Source organism: Thrips palmi, unplaced genomic scaffold (genome assembly GCF_012932325.1).
Source record: "Thrips palmi isolate BJ-2018 unplaced genomic scaffold, TpBJ-2018v1 HiC_scaffold_12, whole genome shotgun sequence".
In the NCBI taxonomy this organism is placed as follows: domain Eukaryota; kingdom Metazoa; phylum Arthropoda; class Insecta; order Thysanoptera; family Thripidae; genus Thrips; species Thrips palmi.
In genome coordinates, this window is record NW_023144623.1 from 7,257,790 (window position 1) to 7,267,729 (window position 9,940).

The 9,940-nt window shown below is 39.0% G+C and overlaps 2 protein-coding genes across 6 annotated transcripts; both read right to left on the reverse strand.

Annotated features, from left to right (window-relative positions):
* Position 1: 1 nt before the first annotated feature.
* LOC117640601 (deformed epidermal autoregulatory factor 1) lies at positions 2 to 4,409 on the reverse strand. Of its 4 annotated transcripts, none has more exons than XM_034377200.1 (10): positions 4,039 to 4,409; positions 3,205 to 3,303; positions 2,993 to 3,121; positions 2,753 to 2,898; positions 2,568 to 2,679; positions 2,290 to 2,467; positions 1,747 to 2,018; positions 1,508 to 1,635; positions 1,313 to 1,427; positions 2 to 1,209 (listed from the first exon to the last, which is right to left on the reverse strand). In XM_034377200.1, exons 1-10 carry the CDS (start codon positions 4,216 to 4,218, stop codon positions 1,012 to 1,014), a joined length of 1,557 nt encoding a protein of 518 aa, XP_034233091.1. In that variant the 5' UTR covers positions 4,219 to 4,409; the 3' UTR covers positions 2 to 1,011. The 4 variants fall into 4 exon arrangements, with proteins under 4 accessions (XP_034233091.1, XP_034233089.1, XP_034233088.1 ...); XM_034377198.1 differs by having other exon boundaries at positions 2,568 to 2,667; positions 3,973 to 4,409; XM_034377197.1 differs by having other exon boundaries at positions 3,973 to 4,409.
* Positions 4,410 to 6,672: 2,263 nt separating this feature from the next.
* LOC117640603 (sal-like protein 1) lies at positions 6,673 to 9,840 on the reverse strand. 2 transcript variants are annotated; one of them, XM_034377201.1, is made up of 6 exons: positions 9,492 to 9,840; positions 8,756 to 8,911; positions 8,574 to 8,663; positions 8,385 to 8,489; positions 8,163 to 8,294; positions 6,673 to 8,083 (listed from the first exon to the last, which is right to left on the reverse strand). In XM_034377201.1, exons 1-6 carry the CDS (start codon positions 9,651 to 9,653, stop codon positions 7,157 to 7,159), a joined length of 1,572 nt encoding a protein of 523 aa, XP_034233092.1. In that variant the 5' UTR covers positions 9,654 to 9,840; the 3' UTR covers positions 6,673 to 7,156. The 2 variants fall into 2 exon arrangements, with proteins under 2 accessions (XP_034233092.1, XP_034233093.1); XM_034377202.1 differs by lacking the exon at positions 9,492 to 9,840 and adding an exon at positions 9,049 to 9,244.
* Between the last annotated feature and the right edge of the window lie 100 nt (positions 9,841 to 9,940).

The following is a 9,940-nucleotide window of genomic DNA, read 5'->3' on the forward strand; positions in this document are numbered from 1 at the left end:
ATAGTTCCCATTCAGGAAAATATGTTTATTCAACAATAAATAGCTTTTGGTAAGAATGGTGGAACAAAATGATTGAAACTATTACTTTCAGGATTGCCATTTCTTGAAACTTAGCAGTTACTACATTGAAAAGTCTCAAACACACTAATTCATTTTCATAACCAGAACAGTTGACACATGAGACTAATAGTCTCATGGATTACATAAAATGAGACATCTTACAACAAATATGCGTACTATTTCTGTCATGTGATATATCCAATATTGATTAGAGATCATTTGGAAACACATTGGTAACAATAGAAAGTGAAACTTGACATAAACCTTCAATACAAAGACACATTAGGAAGAGAGAAACCAACAGCATGTTTAATTAAGTGAAAACATTTCAAAATCAGCCAGGTTTAAGTTACATCCAAAAACTTAAAACTGTGGACTGTATGCAAGAGAAAAACGTCAAAAATCAATAGATTGGTAGAGCCATAGTTACAGGGGCACACAAATAAAAGTGGAGCAAGTCCTGATCAGGTTATTACTCAGAAAAACCAGTCTTTCAATTAAAATTTTAGAGCTACATAATAAGGATATCATTTCATTTAATAACTACCAAAATCATTGATACGAGCATTTACATTTCAGGCCAATATCATTAACATCTCAATTTGTCTAGTCTGGATACTTCCACTCAGCACAGCCGTACAAACTGATCGGCACATTTCTTGGTGAAAAGGCCCCACAGTCTTTAAATAATAAAAGGTCCATTACAAAATTGGGATGAAAAGCAAACATCAAAAAATTGGGAGAAAAACACCAACAAAAAAAAACAATCATATTCACTCCTTTGGGAGTGTGACAAGAGTCCTAACACTTCATGAAGGCTCCAGCCAAAACAGCTCAACTGTAGATGTTTTTGCAATTACCTCAAGTCCTAGAAAACACCCAGCCAAGTGGGAGTGAAGGCAAAACTGGCGGCACCGATTGGCCAAAGGTAGGCTGGGTGTTTTCTAAACCTCATTCAGTATGGCCTAAGACTTGCTCTGAACTTTCAACGATAAGCATTATCTGCTGTCCATTTTGATCTGCACTTGCGGTTCGAACACATTCAACTTGATGGCTACCCCAGTCTTTTCTTTGGCAGAATGTAGAGCAATATGGAGTTCTGCGACATAGTGAACATTCTGCATATGCTTCCCTATTGCAGTTGGCGCACTGAGAAAGTAATGAATAGAAGATTAATTACAGGCTTTATAATATAAGTTTGACAGAATTTCAAACACAAGTTTGAGTAGTCAAGGATGTTGTAGGAGCATACCTTTTTGGTATCAGAATTGCTTTCAGCACTGGGAGCACCTGTAGTTGGTTCCAGACCAACTGCTTCTATTGGATCCACAACAACTGGCAACCCCCCTCTTGATTCAAACACGGCTCTGAAAATAGTAAGAGGAAAAGTAGTAAAAAGGGGAAATGATCCCAAAAGAGGCACTCAAATAGAAAACATTCAGCTTACCTGACTTGACTATCAATCACAGCCTGATTATCCCTATTAATTTGCTCTTTTTCTAAACGAGACAATTCCCGAGCCTCTTCAAGAGCTTTTCGAAACTGATTTGTCAATTTTTGCATTTTTGTAGCAATCTAAAAATTAAAAGTACATTAGCAATTTTCTTACCACATAAAATACATGAGAATATGATAACTATGGCCCTAACAAGAGAATTACCAGGTAAATACTTGAAATTACTGTACCTCATCTAATCTATGGAATGCATCTGACGACGATTGAGCAGGTTGAGTCCGAACTTGTGGCTGAAGTTGTACTTGATGTCCTTGAGTAACAACTTGGTATTCTTGTGCAGACTGAAGCTGATCAACAGTTGCCTGAGTGGTGAGCATGGTAGGTGCCATAACAGTCACTGCTTGAGATGTCTGATTTCCTGAAGTACTTGAGACCGAAGCATTAAACTGGTTACCTCGCCATGATTCTTTATCATCCATGATGGCATCTGATATGATAGTGTCTGCAAACATTACATTGGACATTAAAATTTTGAAGATCTTCTTAATGCAAAAAAGTAAGAAAAAATTATTTTGTAAGGGACAAATGTTTAACTATCGGCTACTTCACAAACAAAATGCCCCACTGTATGCATTACACTTTCAGTAGAGGCTGTACTCAACAAACCTTGACACAAATGTCAAGAAATTTTATCAAATAAAATGGAATTAATAAATACTACGAGACTACAGACACTAGCTACTCTCATGCATCAGAGCATGTTATTAATTTACCAAAGTGCGAGCCGATTGTGCAATTTGTTGAGACCTTAGGTGGTGTCTCACCTCCTCCATCTTCACTGTCTTCTCCAGTGCTGTCAATGGTTGTGGCCCTCTTCCTCTTTCTACTTTGCTCTTCTCCTTCCCGCCGTCTTCTTCTTTTATAAGGCGTAAATAATCTGACAGGGCCAGTCTATAGAGAAAAATGGGCATGATTATTAACAGTTACAACACATCAAGAAGCATCTTCCATATTTGTAACAAGATCTAGCTTAAATCGACATAAAACCCACCGCAGTTTCATCATCGCAGCAAGCTGAACAGGTACAGCTGGTGGCATGCGGTGTCAACACCCCTTCATCAATGAGTGTCAGAAGACTCCGACCGCCAAATCTGGAATCAATTCTAAAATCCGTATTTTTTACCAAAACAGAGTTACTTTAGATACAAGAAGAAAGTTTCAGTGAACTTGTCTCACCTGATACTTCGTTTCCAATCCTTGCTGGATGCTCTCCCACAAACAGCTTCAAACTCACTGGGAGTATACCACTGATCCCCTAACTTTACACATCTGCCTCTACCACCTGATCCAAATTTAGTTTTATGTAGTTCAGCATTTGTGTTCTGTAAAAGAAAAGGAAGCATGTGAAAATACTTTCCCATTTCAACCAAATTTTTTCATCAAATATTTGATAAAAAGTTGCAAAAATGTGTATACCTTGCATCTCACGGGCAAGATTGGCATATTGATCGAGTCTGTCCATGTTTGTGAGTTATTCGGTGTATCATCATTTTGCTCTCCATCTTCTTGAATAATGACGTCAGCGGCAACTTTCTCACCACCATTCTAAACAGAAAACATGACTTTTAAATTAAAAATCAGGTCTTCGAGCAAAAAATTTTAAGGGTACACATTAATGTATATCATACCCAAGTTCTTGATCCATCATCATCTTTTTCAGGTTCTGATTCAGCTTCACATATGAGTGTGCCACAAAGGACTTGTTTGACATCTCCTGTGTCAGCCAACTGAGAAAGAAGAGGAAATTATGGGTCATTTAACAGCAATTGTATCAGGAGCTTGTAACAAATACCAACTACCATGCACAACGGAAAATAGAAAGACAGAGAAGATCAATTGCAAATGAATACAAAATTTACAGCTGACGTAAGTTCAGCATGTAGAAAAAATGTTAACTAACGGAAATTATAAAAAGTACATTGATAAAATCGTTACAGAATTTCAATCACAATAAGAGATAGTTACTTTCGCAGACGCATTCAACTCAAAGATCATAGATCAATATCAAATGTAAAACGGTTGTTAGCACATTATTTTTATTTTTTTATGTTAAGATTTCAAAATCTTGAACAACAACTACAAGCAGGTTTTAAAAAACAAAAAACAGCAAAGTAGAGAGAAAATGCTAGTTTAATTCAATAAGCAGAAAAGGGGGAAAAAATATGCAATAAAAGCAGAATGAAAAACTCTCCTGCAAAACTACACAAAAGATGCAAATCAAGCTACATGTATTAACCTTCAACCCAAAACTAAAATGACAAGATAAAATAGAGCTACAATGTCAAAACAACAATCAGACCACGAAGGCCTTGTTTGGCGGCATAGCCAGAGCAAAATACGATGCATCAACAGCTACGTAAAGGCAAAGAAAGCCATCTTGGATTCTTCCAATTCACCTGCAATTGATCCGAAGTGATGACATTGAAAGTTCCCGTGCTTGAAACTCCTATCAAGGAACCCACCGGTAGTGACACGGGAACAGAAGACACTGGGACCGCAACTTGAGTAACCGAAACAGCCGAAACGGGGTTAGCATGATCATCCGAGGGCAAGCCACCGCGGCCGCGTTCATCGGACCTGTTCGTTAGCTGTTCGGAAATGTCCGGTACCACGACTCGGACCGATGTCTGATCACCGTCCATTTCGGGGAAAATGGCGGCAAACACGGCGTTCTCGCCCGACGGCACCACAGACTTCACCAGTGTCAACGTCGGCGGCTCACAAATCCTCAATTTAGTCCAAATTCACCACTTAAATTGGAGGGGTTGAAGCAAGACAAGCCAGAAACGGCTATCTTTTCACAGAAATGGCTCCTCTGCGAAGAAGTGGTTCAGGAGTCGACCGCCAGAGCGCGCTGCAAGCAGCTGTTTGGCGTTTGCGCGAAGCAGACGGCGGGCTTTTTGAAATGACCGCTACTAGGGCCTCTAGTGTCGGGTCGGGGCTGGGTGGGGGAAAGCCCCGTGCTGTCAGCAATCAGGAATCATACTCGTAATCACGAACCAGATCGTGGTGAGAGTGAAAAGATCAAAGGAAAGCAACTACAAGGTTGCAACTTGCTACACATTTATTTTGGCACCAATAGTATTATCACAAACACAAAATAATGCAGCAAGCTAGCACTTAGGGAAACACACAACAATTTTCAAAAATTAGCTGTTCCCACTAATACAGATCCGTTCAATACCCTATACTCAATTTCACTTCTTCACACTGCTCCGAATGATGGCATATCAACAAGAATGAAAAAGCCTTTTCTGAAGTTCTACATAAAAAGTAACTTTCTTGTAAGATTTGGGAAGAGAAAATTTTACATTTTTAATTTGAATCAAAATGCCAAATTTTCAATGTTCATTCATTCACCAATTAATGGTACTTTACTTAATGTAATAATAAAATAAATTAATCTAGGCTCAGTAGGCTGACTTAAAAGTTTGAAAATGCCACTAAAAGTAATACCGGTAAGCACATAGCACATATAAATCAATGACTTGAGCAACAATATCTTCAAATTCAGTCAAAATTACATACATGCTAATACAAAAGAGATCAGACTTTCCATAATGTAACAGAAAATGTAAGAATGTAATCACCAATTACAATAACGACTATAACAATGACCAGTCTTGGGGAGGCAAAAGGCAGGAACTGAATAATTCAAATATCACAATCATGTACAGCAACTACATTGTATGGGCTGTACAATCAAGGAGAGGTTTGAGAAAAGTTAATATCAAAAGATATACATTGTGGTGTGCATCAGTAAGATAGATACTGACTAATATACTTGCACAGTTATGTGCATTTATCACGACTTGACATCCTATTCATAAAGAGTAACACAGACACACTGCTGTGTATCCTTTTAACTATCTAGCTAGAATAGCTATAACTTGAGGAGAACTGCAGGTTCATACCAAAATATACAATAGGTACAAATTTGGTATGAGCAGTAGGTAGAGGGTAGGTAGAGGACAGCCTTGGACCAGATTTGTGGTTATCAACTAACATCAGTTTAGACCCTTGCCCCTTTGTTTAAATGTCATATATACAATGACTTTAAGGACATTGAACTGAATGGTTTCACCATATGAAAATTCAATCTATATTTTAAAAAAATAATGTAACCACTCAAGTTCAGTCATAGCATCAATATATCATAGTTTTTCACAGCACCACCCACTAACAATAAAACTATCAGTCCAGACTTGGAAGATAAGACAGAATATGATCATACCTGAACATCCCTAGAGTCAGGTCTTTAGATAAGAGACATTTCAAAGCAACATTTTGCTTGACATAGGATGAGAAAATAGTTTGCTTTTCTTCAAAAATTGAATGACTTATCATAAATACAAAAATAGTAAATACAATTCAGTACTAAGAGATAACTTACCCTTATAAACAATCTGAACATGCAGAAAGACATCCAAAAGGAAGTTTCCAATAGGAACATGCTCATTTCATGACAGATTGCCACCACACAGATCATGGTATACTTAATTATTAATACATGTAAATAAACATCACACATGTAGGAGCATGCAAATAAAAAGCTGAACCATCCAATATGAAACATAATGGTTGACCTGGTGGCAAACTGCAGTCAGTACAGAGAAATGAGCAACAATAAGAGACAAATTGGCCCTTCACTATTAATCCTAATACTGGAAAAGCCATAAGTCTTAGAAAGTGGTCCACAGTAACACTCAGTTTAAAAGATCACGTTGAACAACCAACCATAACACACATGTACAGATGTACGCACACACAGCTGTATACACAACACTCAGCCACAATTTTTAAATAATTAAAAAAATTATAACTAAATAAGACCAACATTTACTTAAAACTGACTCTGCATTGGCACACAAGAAATTATTTTTATAACAACAGAGGAAATAAATACTTAGGGCAAAACACACAGCTTCTCTTATGAAGAGTCAACAGCAAAGGAAGATGATGCAAAAGCCATTTCATCAGTAAAAGCATGCATAAAAAAAACAATGGTTAAAACTTTCCACCATAGGAGAAATATAATATCCACACAGGCATCAAAAATAAAAACAATAGAAAGTCATAGAGAAATGAACACCAGCTCATGTTATTTCTGTAGAGGAACAAGTAGACAAAACCATAAAGGTTCCAGTGTCGAAGACTTTTTCATGAAATCTACAATTCCATAACAACAATCATAACTAATTCTTCGACTTAAATAAGAGAAAAGAACAAAAAGAAACAAACAAAGCTATTAAAGGCCTACAAACATATTGAAATATAGAGAAAAGGAGTGTCTGATGTCAAATACAAAGTCTATTATCTTAAAAGTTATCAAATAAAAGATAACATTTTCATCACTCCACACTAAACATACATCGATGAACTTTAGAAAAAACAGCAAACGAAAGAAACAAAACTATAAAGAAATGACAGAAGAAAGGCAAGTCAATTCTTATTAGGAATCTTTTTTCTGCATGGACTCTGTTCCAACAACTCACTCTAACAACTATGCACAGGCATAGTAACAAATTCTGTAGTTGTACATTTGAGCATTGACCCGTTTTCACCAACATATGTTCCAAATTATGACTTTTTCAGGCCTGACCCGTTGCCAACAACTACATTCTGTGGGAGCAATCCATTTGCCATCACATAAAAAGCAACAGCAGATGCTGATGGGTTGGGCATATGGGCACCTTTAGGTGCTATCTGAGGAACGGTTAACATTGGTTTAGGAAGAATAAGTGGAGGAGATGCCTTAGGAATTATTGGTGGAGATAAAGTCTTGGGAACAAGGGAGAGTGGCTCACTTTGAGGTTTGTGAGAAACAGAGGACGGAGAATTGTGCAGTGACGGTGGTGATGACGAACGCGGTGGGGACAAAGTTGATCCTTGAGAAGGCTGTTTCTGGAGAAGAGGTAGAACAGGAATTGGCACAGAGATGGGTTGAGGTTCAGTTTTCGCAGGCTTGGCTTGAATAATAGTGCTTAGTCTTGCCAACTTGGCTTTCACTTCAGCTGGATTCAAACCGTTGGTAGCAGAGGGCTGTAAAGAAGTTTTGGAAGACTGCTGGTTGGATGGAGAGCCTTGCTGATTTTGCTGCAAAGTTGCCTGCTGGTTGGAAGGAGAACCCTGCTGAGTTTGCTGAGACGCTGCCTGCTGGTGCTGCTGTTTGCGCTGGGCACTGTGAGTGTAGCTGTGCTTCCCCAGATGAGCTTTCTGACGGAATGCCTTACCACAAACCATGCACACAAATGGCTTCTCTCCAGAATGAGTACGCAGGTGAACTTTCATAGCGAACCGGTCTTTGAAGCATTTACCGCAAATAGTGCATGGCTCATTAGTTTTGCGCCATCGCCTGGCCTTGCCCTGTGCTTGGGACTGAGCTTGAGCTTGGGCCTGTGCCACTCGCATTATGTTGTTTTGACGAAGCAAGGAAACTGAAATGTTGGGAATAGTTAGAGGCGATGGTTGTATTTTGGGTGCAGTAGTGTTTTGAGTTTCTCGGAGCTAAAACAAAAAGAAATTGACGTCAGCAGGAAAACACACTTGATAATTTCACATATGTTATGTGAGAAATACAACTTACAGCCAAAGATATGGGTTCTTGCTGCTCTTGGAACATATTCTTGAGATTATTCATGTCTAAGTAGCCAAATGGTGGAGTAACCATGCTGGGCCTTTCAGTCAGGTCTTCAGGCTCATCTCGACTACCTTCATCCTGAAAAACCCATCAATATAATTTATTTGAGAATGAACTAATGGAAAGATGAAAGATGAACTCATGAAAGATGAATCACATGAAACATACATCATCATCGTCATCATCCATAGTGTAATCCTGGGGCTCGTCATAGTCATCATCGTAAACAGGGGACTGGCTTCCATCATCTTGGTCATGCTTTAAAGTTACCACCTGGAATACATGATTATGGTAAATGTTTCATGGTTAACAATTGACAATGAAAGAATATAAAATCTATAATCGAATGTCACTTACACATGCTGCTTCTGCTGATTGATCACTTTCTACTCCAGGGAACTCAGCATTTACATTTTTCTTAACAACTTGGTCCTCTTTCAATAATTTCTGAAAGATCAAACAAGTAAAATCAAATTAGGATAGGCAAATTTGGGGAAACAAATAGTTAAAGGGCTCTGAAATTGATGCAATCAACCAACCTGTAATTGGGGGTTTGTTTCAGGCCAAAGGCGACCATAATTATGCCTCAAAACAGCATCTGCTCTCTCAACTTGATCCCGGAAACGAACTGCTTGATCAAGCATTGAAAGACATCTTTGACAGGCCAATTCAGGAAGACCATCACCCTCGTGCACCTATAAGTAAAATCATGAAAACATTGAAATTACTTTGAACAACACAACAAGGCATGTTTACGTTTCGGAGGAAATCATGGAGTCTGTGTATTTAATCTCTACAGTGGGAAAAGAGCAATAAAAACAAACGATTGTACCACAACCACCGGCAGGCGAAAGGAGAGCCATGACGGCCTCTAGCATTCGGCACCCCGGCACCCCTTGTGTCACCGCACTGCACCGGACCAGCCGGTGGTTAAAAACCACCCTCTCTGCATTAATGAATTTAGTAAATGCATTCGGGGCAAGGCATAGACGCGGGGTTCGCATAGTGAGTAAGCCCCCGAAAGGACATAAAAGGCTGCGAGAAAATATGCATTTGTCTAGGATAGGACAAAGTGCACGGGAGGAGGGGTGGGGGGGATGAAGCACGAAGGACATGGACACTGCAACTGCACACAGCTTGCAGGGGCCATGTTGCTCTAGGTCACGAACTCCCAAGTTTTCACGTCAGATCCGTTTTTCCGGCAGATCGGGGGCCCTAGAGAAGCTCCAAATGCGACGGGCGACATGCAAAGTACAAACTTGATGAAATACGCACCTCTACAGGAGTTATTGACATGATCCTAGAAGCTACCCTCTCATCCTCCTCGCGCAGATCGTCTTCCTTGAAAATAGACACAAATTTGCCTTCTTCTGATAAACAGAATCGGCAAATTTCTCCTGATTCCAAAGCCCTGTGTGATATAGTCGTCATCTTCATTCAATAGGCACACGAGTGAACAACATAGATAAAATAAAATTGGCAAAAATGATGCGCGAATATGAGGGTGCTTCGGAAAATGCAACAACGCAAAGCAGTTTTGAATGCAACACTGCCTTCTAAAATTGCACATGTCCTATTTCACCAAAACAAAAGCCTTCTTCTTCACCTCCTCTTCCTCGTCACGAAGTAATTTTAAGAAAGGTCGCTTTTTAATTTAAATGGAGCAAATTGCAAAAAAGCCCGATGTCCTTCAGTTGATAGTTATCCCTATTTCACTTACAAAT

What these genes read in the sequence shown, in the direction of transcription:
- LOC117640601 (XM_034377197.1), bottom strand. Translation starts at nt 4,218, where the DNA reads ATGGACGGTGATCAGACATCGGTCCGAGTCGTGGTACCGGACATTTCC. An exon ending in TCACTTCGGATCAATTGCAG is followed by an intron (nt 3,304 to 3,972) that starts GTGAATTGGAAG and finishes CTTCTTTCTCAG; the next exon opens with TTGGCTGACACAGGAGATGT. An exon ending in ATGATGGATCAAGAACTTGG is followed by an intron (nt 3,122 to 3,204) that starts GTATGATATACA and finishes TTTTCTGTTTAG; the next exon opens with AATGGTGGTGAGAAAGTTGC.
- LOC117640603 (XM_034377201.1), bottom strand. Translation starts at nt 9,653, where the DNA reads ATGAAGATGACGACTATATCACACAGGGCTTTGGAATCAGGAGAAATT. An exon ending in TGGATGATGACGATGATGAT is followed by an intron (nt 8,295 to 8,384) that starts GTATGTTTCATG and finishes TGGGTTTTTCAG; the next exon opens with GATGAAGGTAGTCGAGATGA. An exon ending in AAGAACCCATATCTTTGGCT is followed by an intron (nt 8,084 to 8,162) that starts GTAAGTTGTATT and finishes TTTTTGTTTTAG; the next exon opens with CTCCGAGAAACTCAAAACAC.